Below are 23,659 nucleotides of genomic sequence, written 5' to 3'. Positions count from 1 at the left end.
TTGTCGACATGCAAGATTTGTAATTATTGCTGTGTTTAAACATTGCATCACATTCCAGTGGATGAATTAAGTTGGGAAATGCATAATTATGCTGAAACAATGGTATTCCAACAGGCAACACAAAGCCAATTAGAAAGATTACCCTCATTTTAAATCGCAAAATTAAGCTTTTGTAATTCCCAAGTCCCTCTTTAAGTTCCACCATTTGACTCAGAGATTTGTCTTTTTCTAACTGCATCTCGAACAGGTTCTGAGCACAAAGAGGGATTACCAAACCCAGAAGAAACAAAATGGAGTGATTTCTCCAAAGTCTGGAAGGTGGAGAACTTACTTAGCTTAAAATCTATAAAACACCCTGGGAAGAATCAAAGGTCTGTGGATACAGGGCTAACCAAACAGTAGGTCCGCTGGTAGAATATGATTGATACAGATAAGCTGTAGGTTTCCATATAACATGTGGAAGTATCCCCAAAATATATTTTTAAGTGATCAAATGTAAAGTGCAGAGCAATGAGTATAGCAATGATCTCTTTTAGGTTAAAATATATGCAAATATATGCTTTCTTTTCCTTGGAAAAAAGCACAAGAAAGATTTTACAGAGGAGAGAGATATCAGGGGACGTTTATAAGAGAGGGGCTTTAATTTTGAATATCCCATCCACCCACAGATACTACTTTTTTATTGTCAGTAGATGTTATAGGGGTGGAGAGATTATGGTTGGCTGTGTGATACCTTCTGTTACTTCTCTGTGTTTAGAAAAATAACAATGGTACTTCATTTGATCACAAAGGAAGCTATCAATACATTGTGTCAAATCAAATTTAAAACTTCAAACATCAAAAGCTTTTTTAAACATCAAAAAGACAGACAAGCTAGAAAACAAAAAGCCTTAGGTATGATAGACAAAAGGTTACCATCTTTAATACATAAACGATAATATACACTGAACTCTGTGATTTTAAGAAATAAGAAATCACTGTGATTAAAAACATACCATTAAGATGATGCCAAAAGACATTATCAGACAATTCATATAAGAAGCAACAGAATTAAGCAATATTCATAGGGAAAAACATTCACATTCATTAATTAAAATCTTGAACCATCAGAACGATACTGTTTTCCATCAAATGTTAGTGCATTTTTAAGAAGACAACGAATGCTTACAGGTAGGTGTATGAATTATGTCCCCCTCATGGGAAGCAGGTAGACATGTATTGCTGAATCTTAGACATTCTTTATCTTTGACTCAGTGGTTGCAGTTAGGAGATTACTGTCCAAAGAAGAAAGAGCTTTTGCAAAGAAATAGAGTCATCACCAAATAACTCACAACAAAAACTTAAAACAACCTAAGTGTCCAATGATGAAATAAACAAAGATAAAAATCCCCTGGATATACTATTATGCAAGTATTTTATAATTACTGTATAGACACTAATAATATGAAACCATATTCATGATAGATTAGGTTAAAAATATTTAAATTATTCATATGGTATCATTATACCACACATTTAAATATCAAATATTTAAAGATATTAAAACATTAAAATAAACCTAAGCTTAAGGGAGAAATAATTGAGAAGAATTAGAATACAAGGCGTAGAGGAATTAAACTAGATATCAGCCATGAATGATATTTTCTTTGTTTGCCCTTCAAATTTGTATATGTTTTAATAAAGGGAAGAAAGCATTTTTAAAAGAGTATAAGGTGTTTTATGAATACGTCACACTGTATTACACTCCTATGAAAAAGGGTTTTACCCATAAACTTATCAAATTTCCAAATATATGTTTAGATTTGTGCTTTCTAGAATAACTATAAACAGCAGCTAACATCTACTGAGCTCCTGCCTTGCATCAAGCATTGTTCAAAGCATTTTACATATATTAACTCACTTCTCAGGGCTATACCCTGTGAGACTGAAACTGTGGTGATACCTGAAGCCACAGAGCTACCAAGTGGTGGAATGGTGATTTGAACCCAGCACTCAGTCCCAAGATTACCTGTGACTAACCACTGTGTTATAATGCTTCCACCTGAAAAGGCCACACAAAATTCCAAGTGTGTGAAGTCAAAATAAAAAGTAAAATATAAACAAAACAGAAAATAAAAATGAAAAATATCTTGCACTTCCCAGGATTTCAATTAAAATGTAATTACATATATACTTTGATACACCAAGAGACAGAGAAGACAAACTCAAGTGATAGGATGGATGACGCAGGAAAACACTGTCATGGAATCCTAAGTGGCGTCCGCATGCAATGCATAAAATACGGTGTTCCATTAGGGCAGAATTAATTTTAAAAGCATATTTTCCATCAGTCTGTGGTGTCACAAAAAAGCACAAAGTAACAATAGAGAAATTTAGTCCACAGTAAAGTGTTAATTAAGTCACAGCCAGATCTGCCTTTACTGCAGGATCTGGTATGGTAAGATTTAGAGGAAGGAAATCAATGTTCTCGGCTACATTCCTAGGGATTACAGAGGCTTGCGGCCATCTGGCTGCTGAAAGAACCACCCCCCTCCCCTCCTCTCCCTGTTCTCAGCCTTGGAGACAGAGACGAGTGGCACGCTTAGATGCGGATCTACAGGACAGGTGCTCTGTCAGTCCAACAATAACTTGATTATAAGTCTGAGCAAATCATCTGAAACTACCCTGCTGTTCTCCTAGCTGTAAATCTCTCCCATGGGCTCAAGAGAGAGCCCTTCATGATCAACAAGAGATGGGACAGAATGATGCTCCCCAAATCTTGTTTATGGGCCAGAAGTGGTCACTGCAAACTTTTATCGGTCCATAAAGTAACTTAAATAAAGAAGCCTTATTACAATTGCTAAATGGTTTTGTGTGCACATGTCCACCCCCAGGCATAGCATGCTGAACGATCTGGACCTCCTGCCTTTCCACATGCCATTTTCATTAGAAATGGCCTTTTCCACTTGATGTGGTAACTGGCAATCGCTCCCAAGCACTCAGCTACTGTGTGGCCCATCCAGGAGCCCGTCTCTGAGACCCCCATCTCTGCTACGCACCTGACAGTGACATCCACTGATTTTCACGTGGACAGGCCCCATGCATGACCAGACCCATAAGCCCAACACTTAGTGACCTGGAAGGGGCATCTAGGAACCAGGGGGAAGGAGGTGAGTTTGTGTGTTCTGAATAACAGTGGGAACTTAACCCTGAGGTGAGCAGGGAGCTGGGGTAGGGGTAGTGGGCTGAAATCCCAGAGGGCTCCAACTCTAGGGAATTCACTTAACTTTCACACCTTAATTTCTCCATCTGCAAATGAAGACAATAATTATCCTTACCCCCGAGGGTCCCTGGCAGGATTAAGAGTTGCTCCTAAGAAGCATGAAGCACCATCTCCAGAGCATAATGAGACCTCAACAGTGTCACTGATTCGGTTTCCCCCAATCCCAAACCCTTAGGAAGACCGATGTGATGAGTAATATAATAATAACTCCTATGGCACTGAAACAATAGTAAAGTTGACAAATCAAATAACAGCACCTGGGACAAATACCATTTTTCTGGTTTTATAGTTTCCTCCTACCTTACCTTTTTTGAAAAAGCTCTTAAAAAAAACAAAAAGAAGAAAGAGAGGTTTGTTTGTTCTGCTACCCCACAATTCGCTACTAGTGTAACCCAGTACTGAGTCAGGGTGAATATCACACGCCTCGCTTCAGGAGTGAGGAGTATCTAAAGAAAATTAACTCTAATTCTCTCAACCTGAAACAAGCAAAGAACAGGAAACCACCTCAACCAAGCTCCAGACAACAAATAAATCTGTAAGTAGCAGCCCTATATTTTTATTATGACAGCATGCCATTTAATTTATACTGTCTTTGGTGTCAGTGTTCACAAAATCTTCAGTGCTCAGAAATGACTGATCATTTCAATCCCTCTCAAAGGGAAAATAACCCATAAGTGAGAAATGTTAAAATTCCTAAAGAGGAGGCATTTTCCCCCTCGGAAAAGCTGATTAGTTTTGAAAGTTTTCAGAAATCCCCATATACAACACATTTTCTTCCTCTCAAGATCTGCTTGAGATTTCTTGCAAATGATCAGAAAATAACTGAGAAGAATGGCTCGAGCATTACTTCCCATCTAGTCATCTATGTCCAGCAAATTCAAATTGGTAGCTGATTTTCTGAGGGCAATCCTATTTTTTGCTGGAAAAAAATCAAAAGTCAGATTTTTCAGTAGTTACTCAAACTTGCAAATGAATTTCCCCTATGTGGTCAGATTTCATATATACAAGAATCAACAATTACATCAGCCAAAACCCCAACTCAGCAACCCAAGGCCACATCTTTTATTTTATTTTATTCTCCTCACACTCCCTGCTCAGTACAGATTTCTTTATATTGGATGTATTCAACAGTGATTTGATGACAGAATCCAGCTAATAAACTTATGGCATGCATGTCTGTCTAATCTGGCAATAACCTGATTTTCTATTAGTGCACGCCCATCCCCTTAACCCTCATTGAAGTGGGTTTGCCAATCATCCTGGGGCTCTACTCAAAATCCATGTAGAAAAAAAGTACTGAACAGAAGACCATAATTACCCAGGACTTATTTGTGCTTCTTGTCTATGTGTTCTTCATGTGTTGGCCCCCATTAAATCACACATGCCCCAAACAGATGCATTCCCTGCTTTCTGCCCTCTCCTCAACACTAAGACAGCATTCCATTTGCAGCCATGTCGAAAGCTGTTCACCAGTGTGGCATCTCCAGGCCTCTCCTAAAAAGCCCTACTCTTCCGGAGTCAGGCCACAGAAGGAGAAATGTCACAAAGAGGCCAGCAAAAGAAGCCCCAGATATAAAGGTGTGGGGGACCAACACTGTGAACACACTAACTGCCATGGAATTGCTCACTTAAAAATGGCTAATTTCATGTTCTGTGAATTTTGATAAAAAGGAAGGGGAGGAAGAGGAAGCAGGAGCTGCAGCTTGACTCAGTAACCACCCCACCCAAACACCAGAAAGGCACACACAGAACAGGAACCTCCCAACAGCAGTCTTGACACAACTCCAGTTTTCTTTCTTCCTTGCCCTTCTTCCAAGTGCCCTTCAGCACTTGCAAAAGCGAAGGAAGCAGCTGGAACAGCCCGGGTGCCTAGGCTGCCTGTCTGGAGCGTGAAGCTCCTTCCCAGGGCAAGTGAAGCGGGCTCCAGGCTCTCGATGGCCCTGCGAACCCACCAGCAGTGCCGCCATCCTAGTCCCTTTCCCGCTCTGACTTTTCCCCTGCTGCCTTCTGCAAGTACACAGCTGAAGAAAAAGGTTTCCTGGTGGGTTTTCACTAGTTTACTCTTTAAGAAACAAAGCATCAGTATTTTCAGCTCAGAGATTATCTTAAAGAAGGAAAAATGAGGAAATATTTTACAAGCGTCAGTGCCAAAAATAAAAATAACTAAACATTTTTCCTCCTCCTTCCCTGCAAATACGTCAGCCCTGCTGGCAGTGGTGTATGGGAGCTGTTATCCATAACATGCAGTACACACGGAACCATCTCTGCATGCATTACAGCCAGCAATGCGGCCACCGTATTCCATGTACTCAAACCAGGAACCTTACCCCTGCACAGAGCGTCTGGAGAGCAACAGTGCTTGGAAGGCAAAACTGCTGGTCCAAACCGCGGAAAATGTCTTCTTTCCTGTACAGCTACCATCACACCTTCACTCTCCCTGCATCCACTTTCCCCCCTCAAGTGGCCAATGTCAAGGGAGGGGTGGGAATCAGAAACAGTGAGCAAGGGACACCGGCTTTGGGGAGGAGGGCTGCTAGCCAGCTGGAGGAGAGCAGCCTGCACTTCCTTCACCCGGCACCCTATGAACTGCCCCTCTGCCATGCCATGCCGCCCATTTCCATAAGAGTTAGGGGATGTGTACAGAGGGCAGGAATAGCTGTGCCAGAGAAGTCATGTCAGAAAAATATACACGTTTACCTTAAGAGGACACACTTAAAAATAAAGGACATCATAAACCCCAAAAAAGCACTTGGCCAAGGAATTAATTGAGAAATACTAGAACTTTTTGAGTTCTTTAACAATAACCAATCTGCATTGACCCCCTTCAACCTGCTCAGCCCAGTGCCAGGCACTGTCCAGGGAGTGCTGTGCTGTCACACGGGACATTCAAACTCAGAGAAGACAGTAGATGGCCACAGAGTAATACCGTTCACGGAGAGGGTCTCTACCGTCAGACAAAGGCGCATCATCAGCTGTGTTCTGCGGCTGGCTGACATGCCTGTCAATCACTCTCGGTTCGACAGGCCATGCAGACAGGATGAGCTGGACGGGGAGCAGAGGTCAACTTCATTAACAGTAGACAGGACTGGAATGTAGCCTAGATTGGGGCCTCCTCGTCCCTCTAAAGTGAAGGCAGCTAGCCCCCAGAGGAAGGTAAACCTGACAGCCACCCAGCAACTGGTTTTGCAATCAGAGCAGCTGAACCAGGAGGAGCAGAGACCTGGCTGGGCCTGCCCCCAGCAGTCCCTACCCAGGGTACTTTCCACAGAGCCTGGAAACACAAAGCAACTTTCCTTTCCGCCCGCCCGGGCACAGGAGGGCAAAGGCTGCAGAAGACAAGAGAGGGCAAGAGACGAGGCCAGCACCTGCCCCTGCTTTTATAAAAGAGCACCCTAATGGTGGATGGCCAGGTCCTTAATCAAAACAGACTCCCACAGAGAGAAGCAAGTGAACGGGTGAGTGGAGAGAGCAACCGGACGTGCTCACTCCACTCTCAGCCCGCGCCCCCTCCCGTCTGCACAGACACACGAGGGACTAAACGCTTTCCTCCGCACATTCTCTCACCTAACCCCTAAAGCAACCCTACAAATGTGTGAGGTGTTCAAATGAAGTACATGACTAAGAACTAAAATAGATGAGGTTTACTGGGGAGTAGGACAAGCAGACAGCAGAGTAGGACATAAAGTGTCAATAAATTAAAAATATTTTCTCTAGGAAACTCTAAACTACTTGTGCAGAGATGGCCTTGAGATTCTATTCTACAGTTTAAAGAGGAGGCACCTGATACTTAAAATAATCTGAATGTTCCAAAGGACTTCCAAGTCTTTGAATTCTACATGATACTTCTTTTCTTCCACTGCATGATTAAGGTTTTGGTTTTTTATATGAAGCAAAGCCCAAGAGAGTTCAAAGAGGACTGTTCACAAAAATAAAAGCCAAGAGGCACCAATATTAATAAAGCTAAACTAAAAAGATATTTAACAACCTTTGTGAAATGAAAAACAATGACTAATTCAATGCAAACTGGGTCATGCTCAAATTCCAGTAACTCTAAAACTGAGATATAATAAGGCAAGAACTTTGCTCTGCTTCATTGGTCAAAATGAAGGACCCATTCAAGGGAAAAGCCAGTGATATCACAATGGGAACCCTGGAGGGACTGAGGAGGGCGGGGGAGGGAAGTCAGGACCCAGGACAAAGCAAGATAATCACTACAGGACAACCTGGGAATTACAGAGTATATGAATAAGACAGAAAAAAAAGACATTTCTCACAAAAGACCAAACAATCATTCAGCAAACATCTGAGAGGCTTTTTTAAAAGCCACAAAGCCTCAGAAGTGTCTCCTGCTCAGAGGAAGCAAGTGAACAACTTAATCAAAGACATATTATGACACACACAAACCCCAACAAAAGACACTGGGTTTGGGGAGATGTGGAAAGGCATTAATAACTGAGTGAATGAAAGACATTGGATATAAAGAAAAGTTTATACTAATTCTCTGTCTACTGCTCTGAGCTGCTTCCTAACTCTTCTTAAAAGTGGTCTTTAATAATTTGCAGAGGATATTTAGTGAAAAATCACATTCAACCCAAGTTCAACTCACTAAGACCCAGTCATCCAATCTGAAAACACATGACATTTGTTCAACCACTTAAATGGAACATCAAGGCGCTAGAGACTTGGGGCAGACCTATATCCTGTGCTCCACACCTTTCCCACTATACCACATGGCCAACACACTCAGGAGTATTCAGCTTTCCCGGTTTAGATGCCATAGTAAAAATAACAGAAGCATAAATAGGCATTTCTCAGGAAGAAACTTGCTCCAGGACAAGATCATCACACCAAGTAGTGAGGAAAGCTGGCTGCCTGATGCTGGCAGTGCGGTCAGTCCCAGAAGAAAGCCCACAAAGATTCACACACCTGACATCAGGCTCCATCATCGGCCCCTGAGTTTCCAAAGGCACATCTCCTGTCATGAACTCGACCTGTTCATCTTAACTAAGACAGACAGGTCATCTCTCCAGCAAGGTGATTATATCATTTTTTATGAGAACTTTTAAAACCAAGTGGTTGTTGGCTAAGGTTTGTCCAAAACATTGTTATTTCTTTTGTAACCAAAAATCAGAAATCCAGCATTTTATTTCCCTAGGCTAATGGCATTAGCGCAGCAGCTCAGGCCAGAAATTCAATGTCCTATGGACACTGAAAGGGCCCAAATAGGCTTTTCACAAAAAAAATTTTTTTAAGATATTAATTCAACTTCATATTTTGTTTGTATAAAATCAAGGGAGATAATAATTTGCTATTTACTCATACTGTAATGTCCAAAAGTTAGAAAAATTAAAAATCCAGTTTTATTCATCATTGAAAAAAATGAATCATTTTTTCTTTTTCCTCATTAAACTTTGTTTTAATGGGTCTCAAAATTCTGTGGACAGATTTTTGGTCAAGTTGTTTCCATTAATTTCATTTTCTACTAACTTCAAAAACTTTAAAAACTAATTTCAAGTGCCACACACACACACAAATAAATGGTCCACACAATATTCTCCTTCAATTCCATGCCATCCTATATAAAATTGGTAAGAGTTTACAGGAGAATTTGACACTTGAATAAAATGTAAAACTAAGTAATGAATTTTTTCTAATGTCTACCAAAAAGCAAAATGGCTTCTTAAAAAGACAAAAGGCTACCAACAGATTCAAAAGTTTCTACTGAGTTAAAATATATTTTAATAATCTAGCACCTCAATGGACATATTTCTAAATTTATTATTACCTAACTTAACTGAACTAAATGAAACTGAACAGCCAACATTACAATTCTGCTCTGACATAACTTCTAGTTTTTTATTATTTTTAGCTCTTCCCAAATCTTTCATTTAAATACTAACACATGATGGCTATCACTGAAAAACATGAGAGAGGAAAATGTGAGGTTTTTCCCTTTGTCTCCTTTTACTTATTTTTTTATTCATATATATTTGAACATATAACATTATGTTTCAAGTATAAAAATAATAGTATTTGTGTACACTGCATGGCAAAATGGTCACAACAATAAGTCTAGTTAACATCTGTCACCAATTATAAGTATTAAAATCATCTTCTCCCCCTACTTTGGGTTCTTTGTTACTTTTGGGAGAAATGCAATCCTAAAGGAAGCAAAAAAGATCCCTCAGTTCTCTGACCATAAAGACAGAAATGTAGTTTATATCATATAAAACAACTGATGAGTTATTCCAACAGCATATGAGGTAATTCCTAGTCAACATATAAGAGAATTTGACAATTTTCAACCATTTTATTTGTATTTTATGTTGAAAAAAGAACCTATTCCTTACAGCCTGGATTGTAAACCAGGTGTGCTGCCTTTGAAAGAAACAGGCAAAACAATAGCAAGAGAATGGGCTCATTTCTACATCTGGGACAGGCTTATTTGTGAAATTTATGACTATTAAAAATAAAAAATAAAGGGCTGAGGCTACGAAAAATCCCAGCCTCGCTGTTTAACACCTCAAAGTTCCTGGAATTCCTCTGCACAGATCTTTACTTGTTCAATAACCTATGTCTTTCCCTTTGTTGCTAGTAACAGTTTTATTAATGCTCAACCTTTGGATAAAGAATTGGCTTTAGGAAACTCCTTCAATAAGATACTCCGTGCATGTGTAATTCTTCAACCACTTTATTCAATTTTGAAACACAATGAAGTGTTTGCTTTCACGGTAGGGTACAATGGCAAATACAATAGACTGAAGGGTCCACCAAGTCATGAACTATGATGAGACACCAGACAGATTGGACCACTCAGCTGACGGGTAACTGAATATGCTGGCTTTTTTCAAGCTGAATTAAACTCAGCCTAGATCTAGGGCAACGAGAAGATGTTACCTTTGGAAATACTGATGTCCAGTTCCTTCCTGAGAGATACTGCTATGAGCTGTGCGCAGACCAGGACAAAGATAAGAGCGGCAAGTAAGCCTTCCAGCTGCACAGCACTGATTCACCCTGGGGCAGGGGGACCATGGGTTGGTTCTTAGGACACTTGGCATGTTGCAACACCTTCCCCACAAAAATCATTGTTGTTTGAAGAATTGCTACAACCCATTAAGGAATGGACACATTCCCAACTAAAGTGAACTCAGAATGCCAATTAACCAGGCTCAAGAAATCCCAGACCACTAGTCCTGGAACTCTCCCCCCTCACCTACAATGGTGTACAAAAGGAAAAAGGAGGGTCTGCTGCAAAACACTCCCCTAAACAGAAACAAACAAAACAAAAAAACGCCTGTCAGTTCTTTGTCCTTTCCATCTCTACAAAGTACTCAGAAAAAGCTCCACTTAATAACACTTACCAAAATCCAAAATTGAGACATCTGTAAACAAAACACCAGGAAACAGGCAAGGAAACTCCCTTCAGAGATTACAGTAAATCTGTCTTTCTTGGCCTGGGGTGCGCTGGGTGAGTCAACCACCCCAGGATTTAGTCATGCATTGCAGACTTAAATTTTTGTCTTTGTTAATGCATCATTCGCCCCAGCCCCAATTACAAAACATTCTTTTTTGGAATTCCTTAAGAAAAACTAGCAATCGCTCTTATTTTGTGATTACACTCTGCATTTAAACACAAGAACATGACCATTGACATTTCGTACTCGGCACCACGTCAAGACAAGACGTGTGCAATGTGCTCTATAACCCAGGGCTCAGCAGCAAGCTAATGTCAGACACTACCCGCGTTCTGTTCAGCCACTCGAAATTTCCTCCCAGGAAAGATGGGCTGAATTGGGAAGAGGGAAAAAGAGATCCAAAATATTTTGGCGGGAACCCACTTTTGAGTCTGAGCCTTTCTGTGAGGAGAGGGAGATATGTGCGGACCGTATCTCACACAGCTGAGGTGCTTCCTGCCTGTGCTGGTCCCCAAATCTCCCTGTATTACCTTGGAAAGGTTTCTGGGGAAGCCTGTGAAGTTAAGCAAATCATCTGCCAGGTAAGAAACAAATCTTTTCCAACGATGCATCTTACTACACACCACAGAACAGTCCGTCCTTCTCCAGGAAAAGTGAAGGGAAAAGTCCAGGAAAAGTCCGTGGAAAAGTGAAGGGAAAACTATACTCAATCTGTAACTGCTCAGCCACAAAAGATTGCCCAGCCAGGTTGGTCCCATTAATCCAGGCCTCCGCATGGGGCACCTCATTCTGCACATAGCATGGGAACTTGTACCACTTACCTGGGAAAGCGTGTGGATTGGGTGACCCTCTCTTAAGGCACTTAGAACAGAGAATGTGCACGGTGTAGTGCAGTCCAGGCCATTCCTGAAGCAGGACATTCAGTTCCTCTACCAGGGGGGTTATGGCTTGCCATGCCGTCCATATATTTGGTAATGATGCGTGGCTGGCAATGGACAGAGTGTCTGGCTGCAGGACCCCCTTGGCAGGTCTGTAACTCACCACCACAGGAACTTTCCCTCTATATGCAACGATCTGAAGTTTGCCGTCAGACCTGTGCACCACATGGCTGTTGATTTGGACACTGTAACGTGCAAACAACCCAGGTGGAAAAGTGAAGGGAAAACTATACTCAATCTGTAACTGCTCAGCCACAAAAGATTGCCCAGCCAGGTTGGTCCCATTAATCCAGGCCTCCGCATGGGGCACCTCATTCTGCACATAGCATGGGAACTTGTACCAGGCCATGGACCCATTCAAAGGCTTGCCCTTGGGTTTATTGAGGCAGTAACAGAGTCCCATCTTCTCCAAAAGCTCCAGCAGCAGCTGCAAGTCCTGCTGGGCCTGGACATGAGGTTTAAGCAGCAACCGAATGACATGGGCTGGCAAGAGCCCATGTAGCAGAAAGCCTTCCACGTAATGATGGAGCTGGGTGGCCCGGAGCAGTTCCTGGTTTGAGGAGGGCAGTGCCATCAGCGGGGAGCTTTCCCCTTCCCCTTCACCCTCTCCGCTGGTCCCGAGCAGCAGTTTATGCAGCAGTAAGGAAGGATCCCTCTGGAAAAAGACATTGAGGATGTCAATGAGGCGGGAGAGATTGTGGAAGACGTGCTCCTTGAGGGCTGGGCTGTCCTCAAAGTAGAGCAGCTTGCCGCTCTCGTGCAGATAGGAAAGGGCACTCTGCAGCCGGTCCTCGGTGAGACCTGCCTGCAGGCCCAGGCGAGCAGAGTCCCACCAGCTTAGCCAAAGTCGTTGGGCCTGAGGAGGCTGGAAATGCAGTTCCTCTAGCACCTGCCAGGATCGAGGCAGTACTCTGTGTAAGTTGGGGAAGATTTCCCGGTGCTCAGCTACTGAGAGCAGTTTGTCCCGAAGGCGTTTTAATTGGCGGGGGTCCCGGCAGCTGACAGGCAACACTGGGGACAGAATCTGCAGCCGGTGGTTGAGCAGGTACTGAAAATGGGCCTTGCGCCGCCGAAGGTTCTTGTCTGAAACACCATAGTAGGCAGCATGGGGGCTGGTAGAGCGCAACTCGAAGTCCCGGGCCAGTGCCTCGTCCACCACCTGGGCCAGATGGCTCAGCCCCTCGGCATTGTGCTTCTCCTGCAGGGCGATCTGGCGGTGGATGTCCAGACACTTCTCCTCCAGCTCCCGCTCCCCACACAGGTCAGCGTGTGTGCCCACAATGCACACCACAGCATGAGGCACCCGGGCCCCCACCCGATGCAAGAAGGAGCCCACGGTGGTGGGAAAGCGGAGTGGCTCGTAGGTGGCTAAGTTCACCACCAGCACATAAAGGGCCCCTGGGGAGAGGAAGAAGGGCTGGATCACCTCGTAACTTTCATCACCAGCTAAATCATACACGATGAACCGCAGGCCCCGTGAAGCATCAGCCGTCCAGCTTGTCACGTCAATGCCCTTGCTCACAGGAGGCGGAGAAGGTGGGTAGCTCCTTTCCCTGTCCCCTCCACCTCGGCTTCCGTCCACTCTCTCCTCGGTGAGGCAGTGGCGGAGCGAGGTCTTCCCGGCAGCCTTGTGGCCCAGCAGCAGCAGCTTGAGACGGGGCTGCACAGCTGGCTGGGAATGAGCCAGCTCCTTCTGGTAGGCTGCAATGTAGGGGATCCCCTTCATACAGACCTCATAGGGGGGCTGGATCAGTGGGTTGTCCTTGACTTTCCACAGGCCCACCCGGGAGAGCTGGCCGAAGTTGTCTGGCAGCACAGCGATCTGGTTTCCTTGAAGCACTAGCTCTTCCAGGCCAGTCAGTTGCACAATTGAGTCCGGCAGGTAGCGGATCCGGTTATTATCCAGCCACAGAGTGAGAAGCCGGCCCAGCCCCGAGATAAGGGATGGCACTGAGGTGAGCTGGTTGCGACTAAGGTAGAGTTCCTCCAGACCAGCCAGGGGCAGTAGAGCGGCAGGGAACTCCTCAAAGAGGTTGGAGGAGAGGTTGAGCATTTTGAGCCGCTGCAGGCTGCTGAACTGGGTAGGCAGAGCCTGCAGCCCGTTGTTGTCCAGCATGAGGCTCTCCAGGCTGGCCAGCTCGCAGAAGCCACTGGGCAGTGTGCCAAGCTCGGCCCCACTCAGCCAGAGGATCTTGAGGGCACGCAGGGCACTGATATCCTCAGGTAGGCCCTGCAGCCGGTTGCTGGACACATCCAGCTCCTCTAGGGCCGCCAGCTGCAGCAGCTGCCGAGGAAAAGCAGTGAGCTGGTTGTGGTCCACGTCGAGGGTGCGCAGGCGGTACAGGCAGGAGAGGGAGTCAGGCAGGTACTCCAGCCGGTTGAAGCTGACATCCAGCTCCTCCAGGTGGACAAGGGCACCCAGCTGGGCAGGTAGGGCGGGCAGCTGGTTGTGGCCGAGGTTGAGTTTGCGCAGCTCCCGCAGGGCACTCACCACCTCCACGCCCAGGACAGTCAGCCGGTTGTGGCTCACATCCAGCTCGGTTAGGTGGTGGCCCAACTCGGCCACCGCCGGGGGCATCCGGACAAAGCGGTTCCTGCGCAGGACCAGGACACGCAGGCTGCCCAGCGCCGACCCCAGCCCGTCGGGCACCTCCTCCAGGCCGTTGTTCCCCAGGTTCAGCACCTCAATGTCCCCGATGTTGGCGGGCAGCACGAGCTGGGGGGCATCGGGGGAGTCGAGCGGCTCAGCTCCGGCCGCCGGGCAGCCCCCGGCCGCGCTGAGAGTGAGCTGGCGCAGGTTGCTCCGCAGCTTCCTGGCGCGCAGGGCGGCGTCCCGCCACAGCCTCACCGTCTTCAGGTTCCCACTGTCCTTCCCAGCCATGGCGGGGCCCCGGGCCGACACCCTCGCGCGGGCGCTGGAGCCCGCAGCTACATGCCGCGCTGCGCCCAAGCGGGCGCCAGTCTCCCGGGCCCTCTGGCTCCTTCCTTCCCACCAGCGCTCGGCGACGGGCGGCTGCTGCTCCTAGCGCAGCCAGCGGCCGGGCGCCCGCAGCTGGGGGGCGGCGGCGGCGGCGACGCGAGCAGCTCCGGGGGGCGCCGAGCACGCGGCGCGGGGGGAGGCGGCGGCGGCCGGCGGCCAGTGCAGTTCGCATTCTCCTTCCTCTCGGGCCATGGACGCGCCGGGGCAGCAGGGCCGCCGCCCGCCGCGCCGCGCCGCGGAGGATGCCGCCGCTTCTCCCCAGCTCCGCCCGTCTCGCGGCGCCTCGGTGCCGACTCCGGCCCCGCTACCCTCGCAGCCGCGGCCCGGTGGCCCGCAGCGTCGTCGCCGCCGCGAGCTCCTGGAGGAGGGCGGCGCTCGGCTCTGCGGCGAGCATGTTGCGGGCGCAGGGCCGGGGCGCAGCCGGGAGGAGGGGGCGGCGGCGCCTCCTTGTCTCCTCTTCCCCGGGCTCGGGCGGGAGCACTAGCGCCGCGTCCCCGGCACTGGGAGCGCGCGACCGGGAAGCGGCAGCGCCGCCCGGCGGAGCGGCCCCCACGTGATCGGCGGAGGCGCCGCGTGTTCCCGGCACCGCCCCCAGGGGCGGGCGTCGCGGGGGATCGCCGGGTGCGGGGCTGCGGGAGCCCGGCTCGGGCGTGGGCTCGCTCCGCCACAGGCGCGCGGGGACCCCGTCCTGGCTACGGATTCTGGGCTTCGGGGGCCTCCTGGCTGGGTCCGTCCGCGGCTGGCTCTTTGTTGGCCCCTATGCCTCTAAGGATTTTTCTTTTTCCCTCGTGTCGGATCAGCTGGCTTCCCTTACTCTTCACCCCTCCTCCCCCTTCCACTCACCCTACATCCACACCTTAATGGAACTGGCAGAATTCAGAGGCCTGGGTTTCATTGTAGGAGCGCAGAACGGTAGGGTGACTAAACAAAAGGAGAGCAGGCAGCCTTTCATTCATTTGGTAAATATTTATTGAGGCCCTATTTTGTGCTAGACCAGCTGAGACAAGACTTCTCAACTTCCCTGGGGAAGGCTTTGTGCAGGCTTCTGGCATGTTTAATTTGGGGTTGGGGGCTGTGGGGACAAACTCTGCCCGTTTGGAACCTTTTGTCCCAGAATAACCGTGTGTGTCCACATGACCCCCTTCTTCCTTACGGTAATGCTGATGGCCTGGGGCTGGCCAAATCCAGGCCGGCCCTATCTATGGAAACATTGAGAGGCAGACCCCTTTGACCAAGGTTTTTTCCTTGGGGCCCTAGTGGCATGATCCCACATAGCATGGCACGTAGCGGTGTCCCCTCATCCCTGGCACACAAAGTAGTCTGTCTCCTCCCCCATATAAGCGGTTCCCTCCCTGTCCACCCTAGTGGAGAGCGCTCTCCTCCAGCCACCTGCTCCTGGACTCCCTATGTGTGAGTCCCGATAAGCTCTCACGTCTCCTCTGGCATCTACGGTCTTCCCTTCAGTATCTCGAGCCCTTTCCCATAGTAACTCACCCACTTGGGCAAGCAATTGGACTTGTGACCACAGAGGGTAGCCCACGGTGTTTTTATCCTGCTTTCCCATTTATCCTCACCACAACCTGGTGAAACCCACGCTATATCCCTAACTGTACAGTGCCTGTTGTGTTGTGGGTTCAAGAAGATGGCAGCAGTTTCAGGCAAAATTCACAGTTCAGTGCTCAAGTTTAAGGTTTATTTTTCCTCTGTGAGGAAATTTGCTTGAGATCATATCTATACTAAGTGAATCATTTCTTTAGAATTTACCAAAACCTTGAAACCTATTAAGTCTCCAGCCCTCACCTCCATCACCACCTCCAGATAAGTTAACAATGACGCAAATAGTTTTCGGAGACACAAAACTGAAGTTAATTGGTTAAATGCCACTTAACTCACTGTGGCTCCACCCTACCTCCTACAGGACGTTGCTCTTATTTGGGGAGCCATATTCAGTGCAGCCATTTCAGTAGAAATAGACTGTCTCTTCACAGAGAGCAGCTGAACATTTCAGGCTGGAAATCTGCCCCTAGGATGGTTACAAGCCTGGGGCCTACAGCTTGTAACTGGAGGATGTTCCCAGGGCCAAATGGGGTCCCTGAGGCTTGGGCACCACAGGTCAAGTGTGGGTAGTTGACAGGGAGAGCTGGACTGTGTTCTGAAGGAACTTCCTGGGAGGTCAAATTGTTCAAGGGTCACCCTGGTCCTCCACCCCAAGAAAAGTTCTAAATAACCCAGGCTGACTCTTTTTTTTTTTTCAGAGTTGGCATCAGGCCCAAGGAAAGCAACATCCCAATCAGCAAACCAGGTAAAGGGCAGAGCTAAGCGTGCTAACTCCCCATGTCCATCACTCTCGTGGTGTTCCTGGGTCAGACCCTAAATCCTCTACCTTTTAGTTGTTCCATCGCACATCTGAACCTCCGCCCGGGGAAGGAGACTGGAGAAGGCAGCTCCATTCCCCACTTTAAATGGCCAAATGATACTAAAGTAATTTCAACTGCCTCTCACAAACCTGGGCTAAACTGTTCCCCTTTAGAAGCTGTTAGAAAATTACACTTCCATTTTAAGTGTCTTTGAAAATGGTGCTCTTCCTTTGTCAGGAGATAATCTGTCATTTGCTTCATCGAAGAATGAGAGCTGGACAGGGCTAGAGAGCACGGTGTTTGGGGCCTCTCAGCCCTCTCCGGTGCACCAGAGCCTGGCATGAGTGAGTCTGCTTAGGAGTAACACCTGTTTCTGAGCCCCTCAGCCTACTATGCACTGTTGCAGTTAAAAGTGTAGGAAGCTTTGTAAAAAGCCATGTCCAAAAGTTCTTTGAAAGTCAGTATGTTAGAAACTGGAAAGTCAAGTCAGGAGAATGCAGTGGTAAACTAAAACTCCAGGAAAAGAAACTGTATCCCGTATGACTCTTAAACCCAGGCAAGAAGGATCCTGCCCTGAGCACCTGTCTTGGTTGTCCTCTTGATATACCCCATCCCTTATGGTAAAGTTTCTGATGGGTCAAGGAGCATGATGCATGCGCCCCCTCAGCCTTCTAGAACATTGATATGAAGGTCCTTGATATGCAGGACCCTGAATTCCCGATGCACACAGCCTCAAGCCTGGTTGGAGAAGGTGCAGCAGTCTTTCCAAGTCATGCAAGAGTTGCTGATGTGCCCCTGGCCTCCAGGGTGTGGCTGACTGTCCCTGCGTGCCCAGAGGCTCCTCGCTGTGCTGCATGGAGCCCACGTTAGGATAAGAGGGGCATGCGTGTGCCACATTTATTAGCCTGATGTAGCACATTTAAATATTTAGGCACATGGTGTTTGGTTCCCCATTTATACTCTTGCCCCAGGCCTTGCACATGTTAGTGTTTTCCTAAAAGCAAAAAGCAATTACCTCAATTTGGAGAAGGATCCTAATTCTTTGAAGTTTTCTTGCCTTGTGTATTTATGGACCGAATCTATAAACTTTCCAAAATCTTTTAATTTATTCTATTCTTCTTACCCTGAGACTGTTTCCATTTCAGCTGCTGCCATATGATTGCAGTAACATTCTGTGCACACTGGCTTTCTCCCAGAATGCAGACCCTCTGCCAGGGCACATGTCCTTCCAGGGTGTGGAGCGCACATGTGAGGAAGCTGGGTCTGGAGCTGGGCCTTGAAAGATATGGCTGATGGAAGAATCCTGGGCACTCGGGCAAGAGTTAAATATCCATCAGTAACAGTCTGAATGGCCAGCTCTCCTCTGATGCCTTGCTAAGACTGCCAACAACTCCAAAGAAGCTTTCATCCCTGGCTTCTTTTGCTATGTCTTCAACATAATCCGACTGTCCTTCATCTTGACATTCTTCGCTTGACCTTGCTAACCCCCTAGCTACTGCCTAATTGCTTTCCTTTCCCTGTCACATCTTACATAACTGGTCGGGTTCCTCTCCACTGGTTCCCTCCCTGGGCCCAGTACTCTGGGGCTCCCATCCCACCACGCCAGCAGCATTGCTCTCTAAAAGGTCAACTCAGCCTGTCTCCCTCCTTGACCTCCCATCATTAAAAATTTTCAGCAACTTCCTTTGGAAAGCTCCTCCTTTCTCTGCCCATAGATTTGGGATAACATAAAGGTTTGGTTTTTCAAAAAGAACCCTATAAGGGCTAATTCCTTCCTTGTAGGACTCAAGTTTGCTATTAGAGTAAATGCTACCAAATGAACCACTCCAATCACACGGACAAACTGGCCGGGAATTGCCTAGATATATGTAGCTTCTTGTGAAAGCATATAGTCATTATGCTTTTTCTACTTATATTAAAGGTGCTTAATTTGTAAAATCATAAAAGCATTCTTTTCACCTGAATTTTATCAATCACAACTTAATCAAGTCTTTCTTTTAGGCAAGCAAAAGTCCCAGTGTGCACAAGACTGAAGGGTTTCCCAGGACAGGAGACACTCGTGCCTAGAAGCAGAGCAATCCTAGAGAGCTAGTACAGTTAGTTAACCTACTGGGTCTTTAAAAAATGCCCTTTATCTTGCTCTCCTGAACCCGTCAGTTCAGAAAGCACAGCTTCCCAGAAATGCAGCACTTTCATTTGCTTCAGTTGCTCTAGACTTCCAAAATAGTTCTGATTTCATTTCTGTAGCAAATGCTTGCTAACTTAACAGACAAGAATTCCTGGGCTTGGGGTTCTAACTAACTCTGGAGTATGGAAACTACCAGATTAGTCATGAAGGGAAATGGGCAGTCCCTTAAGCCTTCAGTGCAAATGAGACCCAGGGGTGGGTTACAACATTTCATGGGAAAATTCACTTTTTCTCTCTTTGAAGCTGGGAGAGGCTGAATAGATGCTGCCTTTATCACAAAAAGAGGGAAAGGGCTTCCCACATGACTCCTCACTTGTCATTTTAGATCCAGCTAATATTTTGTTTTAAATAAACAGTAACAACAAAAATGCTCCTTTCTACCTGGCTAAAGGTAAGTAAGAATAAATCTCACCTCCAAGATTTTGGTCAGGCCCTTCTTGCCTTGGTTTGGTTTTGTTAGAGATAGAAATGGAGAAAATCAAGGGAAAAACAGAAAGGAAAAGGAACGGGTGAAAAGGAAAGGTATTGGGCTTGTCCTAAAAAAGTAGATAATAAATAAACCTTAAGAATTGACACAGGACAGTTTAACCACAGGGAATCTTCAAGGTCATCCAGCTCTTGAGGTCATGTCAAACAAACTGATACCGGGCTTGACTACCCAAGGTACCCAGAACAATCACCAGTAATAATCGCCAACGTGTATTAAAGGTTTGCTATGTATTCAGGCTGTGTGATTGTGTTTTCCATGCAGTATTTCATTTAATCTTTGCTACAGCCTCAAATAGCAGGTTCCGTTAATATCCTCATTTTTCAGATGGAGAAAAATGAAGGCAGATCTACTGAGTGGCAGGAACCAGACTCAACATAAGGCAGAGCCCAAAGCTTATGCTTTAGTCACTGTGCTGTATGTTGTGGGGCTGGGCAAGGGAATGGAGGGGAACGGGTCTTACATCATTTGTATCTCTTTCAGCAGTCTTTCAGCAGAAGTGGTACCAGCTGGAGAACAGGGCTGACACCCAGTCTTCAGTAGAAATTGAACTTTGCTCTTACAATATTAAAGGAAGTCATATTGGGCAACCAAAAGCTCTAAACAAACAGGATCCCCAAACTACAAGAACTGGGTTTAACATCTGTTATTAAATATTACATGAGGAAACAGAATTTCTATGCCATTTATAGATATGTCGTGTTTGATTAGTTTGTTTCTTTAGAGAGAAAGGATTAAATACAAGTGTCCATAAAATTTACACTTAAAGTAGAGGGCATTTCAGATTCTGTCTTTTGAGAAAAGCATAAAAAATAAAAGAAAAAGATGGAAGACCAAATTATCAAGCTATGCTTCAGTATAAAGAATCTGACATAATTTATTTGGGTAAAAAAAAAAGATCAAACTTTCCTCAACCTTCTTTCCCAAAATTTAATACATCTGTCTTAGACTCACCCTCTGATTGGAATGCAAGCCAGTTCCTATCAGCGTTAGCTAAGAAGTCTGAGACTGGTCACTTAATTACCAACAGAGAGCATTAAAAAATGTGTTCAGGACACTCCCCCAGAGAGCAAAGGCAAAATTGCACCAATATGTTTATTGTTTTTTTCTTCCCCTTGCTCTACAGAAAACAAATTTATCTTGGAATGGGCAGCATTCAACTTAACATTGGATCTCTTTGTGTTTCCAGGTCAAGTGGGAACACATATGTTCCCTACTGAGGAAAATACACTGCAATGTATTTTTAGCATCCATTGGAAATGCTTTCCACGAAAGATATTCTGCAGGATCCAGGCTATTTCACTGAAGGCCAAAGGATAGGCTGCAATGTCACCTGGGACTCCAGAACTTGTCCTGAGGCGTCTGAAAGTAGCAGTGTCCTCGAGCCCCACAGACATACCTCCACTATTCTCAGTCCCAGTCCTTGTGCAAACATTGTTTTTCTGAGAAAAAGAAAGAAAATCATTCCAGTGAAAGAGAAATGAAAAACATCTGTGAAATATGACAAGTTAAGCTAACTGTAGCACACTTGGCACTTGGAAATGAAGCATGAGCTGGAGGAGGGACTAAGAAGGATGGGGAGCAGAGAGGACAATTTTGTGCCTAATGCTGGGGAAGTCATGGTCAGGGAGCCACTATATGGTACATCTTTGTGGAAAGGCCTGGGGTTGCCTTTGTGAAAGGCAGAACAAGGCACCCCTCCAGCAGACCTAGCCCCCAGACACTCCAGTGGTCTCAGCTTCCCTCCCAGGCTGGTGTGTACAGTGCACAAACTGTGCAGCCTGGCAGCAGAGTTTCAGGTATTAGTCTGAAATATAGTGTGTTCATGAGATTTGGTAACAGGGAGACAAATGGTTTAAGACGTTGCTTCAATCTGCACATTTTTGAAAAATATTTCCCATTTTTAAAAACACATTAACTGCTAGCTTTTAAATCAATGACACAGGGATATTGCATCCTCCTTGTGAAACACTGTATATCTAAAATAAAAACAAAGTCCAACAATGTAACGTATATCATAAAGCATAACATAGCATCAAAATGTGGAGTCTTCCCATAGAACTTATAATTTTGATCATTATAATAAAGCATGTATTTATTAAAAGACAGGGAAGCCAAAGCTTCCATTTATGTTCTTCCTGATACCTTACTACTCTCTTGAGGCAAAAAAGAGTTTCTGCTTGCTCTTCTGTAAAACAGAACAATAAAACCTGATTCCTTACCTACTGCATCCTATGAAACGCTGAGATGACTTGGGATAATGCCATGTAAATGTAAGGGACGACAACGGGCTGTACTATGAACATCACAGTTGGTGATAACTTCATTATAAATCCAACACATATTCATGTAAGGTCTTGTGCGGGGTTCCTGGACATAACTTGTAGATAGAGGGAATGAAAAGAGTATGTTTTCTTCATCAAAGTGTAAAAATAAAGCATTGTCTTTAATTGATTGATTACATAGTCTTAATTGCTGCTTAAGACAGTCTTCAAAAGCTGTGATCCTCACAAAAGTTAAAAAGATACTACCTACTTCAAAATTCTCAGAGCAGCTTTGATGAAAGATTTCTCAGTTTTATTCCTTTGCTCCATAACTGCAGTGACTCTTCGGGCGTGAAAGGACAATCGGAGGAAACTTCCCCTTCCTCTGCAGGTAATACTGGTCCACGGTCTTGGTGGTTCTTGAATACAATTACATGAACATTTAATTTGCACTTTCGAAATGAAGAGTATCACATTTATGTATTAGGAGTTTGGGTTTTGTTCTAGTATAGAATATTAAATGCATTATTCTTTTTTCTTACTTTGGCTTAGTCAGTTTAGTTTTTTTTAAAACAAGTTTAACATGAAGTACAAACTAAGTGAAAATAGGCCCCAAGGTGAACTAGAAAAATTACAGGAGACTTATCCTAGCAGTTTAGGTTTATAGGGAAGGAAAAATAATTTTCCCTCCACCCTTCTGACTTCTTGGCTGAGACCTCTGCAATAAAGACAGATTACCATGAGAAAAACAAACAGAAGTTTATTAACATGTATAGCTCGTGTACACATGGGAGAGACCCAGGGGAAAATGAGTAACTTCCTGAGGTGGCTTAGGCTTCAGGCTTAAATAGGGAAAGGGGAGGAGGATGCAGACCTTTGTAGGGAAGCAGAAATCATATTTGGGAAAGCTGAATGGGCCCTTGGAAGAACAGTTTGTGACGAAGTGTGTCTGGACATGGTGTCGACTTCTGGCCTCCTCTCTTGTCATAAGAGTCAGTCCTTCCTTGCTGATGACACTCCTGGGGACGGATTTATGACAGTTGAATTTCTTTTGGAGGATCTGTCTTTAGGCAGTTGAGGGAGCTAAGAAAAAGCATCTCCCTGTGTTTTTTCAATGTTTTTCGAGTGCCTACAGCTCAAAGTGACCAATATACCAAAGTGGCATATTTTGGAGTTGCATGTCCTGAACTCTTACAGTCACATTTTGGGGTGGTGTATTTAGGCTCCATGCTGCATTTGACATAACCACAAACCCCTACTGTTTGTCGTTACTGTGACAGAGGCTTTGTCTCTGCAAAACAACTGAATTAACTAGGGCCAAACTCTCAGGCTTTTTCCTTAAAGTGCAATATTTGCTTTCTTTCAGATGATATTCTTAAAATGGATAGTTTTAGTTTATTTTTAAATCTCCTGGTACATAACATTACATCTGTGATAGATTATAAGACATGAATTTTAAAAATACAGTTGATATGAAGCATGACTTTGGTATCTGTATAAACTCATGGTGGTCCCTTTAACGATACCCTGCCCACCCAGCAATGGGCTTCCAGTAGCCATTTCACCAATGTGATCTCATACCCCTGCCCTAAATTATCAATCAGACCCAAGGTAGCCACCTAATCAAAATTGGGCCAAAGTCCCTATCCTAGAAATTTGGATTTGGGATTATAAGGGAGGAAAGTAATTCATCCTCTAACCTTCTGAGTTCTTAGCTGAGACACCTGTAATATAAGACAGATTAACTAGAAAAACAAACAAACAGGAC

General features: G+C 45.4%; 1 protein-coding gene and 2 long non-coding RNA genes across 7 annotated transcripts in view; 1 reads left to right on the top strand and 2 right to left on the bottom strand.

The window, feature by feature from the left end:
* Window positions 1-14,496, bottom strand: part of MFHAS1 (multifunctional ROCO family signaling regulator 1) — an 80,796-nt gene extending 66,300 nt beyond the window's left edge. For all 5 annotated transcript variants that reach the window (XR_005055667.2, XR_005055670.2, XM_036997523.2 and 2 more), the window contains exon 1: window positions 11,499-14,496. Coding sequence is in view for 3 of the 5 variants with exons in the window: in XM_036997523.2 (XP_036853418.1) it covers window positions 11,499-14,496 (2,998 nt within the window). In the remaining 2 variants the exon portion in view is untranslated. The remainder of the gene's footprint in view (window positions 1-11,498) is intronic.
* On the top strand, window positions 13,700-21,921 carry LOC140845220 (uncharacterized). Its single transcript, XR_012123993.1, has 3 exons — window positions 13,700-13,838; window positions 16,851-16,897; window positions 20,817-21,921. It is a non-coding gene; the product is annotated as an uncharacterized lncRNA (long non-coding RNA).
* On the bottom strand, window positions 20,943-22,409 carry LOC140845221 (uncharacterized). Its single transcript, XR_012123995.1, has 3 exons — window positions 22,163-22,409; window positions 21,850-22,007; window positions 20,943-21,069 (listed from the first exon to the last, which is right to left on the bottom strand). It is a non-coding gene; the product is annotated as an uncharacterized lncRNA (long non-coding RNA).
* Between the last annotated feature and the right edge of the window lie 1,250 nt (window positions 22,410-23,659).

The sequence above is a fragment of the Manis javanica genome, chromosome 12, assembly GCF_040802235.1.
Source record: "Manis javanica isolate MJ-LG chromosome 12, MJ_LKY, whole genome shotgun sequence".
NCBI lineage: Eukaryota > Metazoa > Chordata > Mammalia > Pholidota > Manidae > Manis > Manis javanica.
Note: the sequence above shows the minus strand (reverse complement) of the source record. Positions and strands in the feature narration are given on the sequence as shown.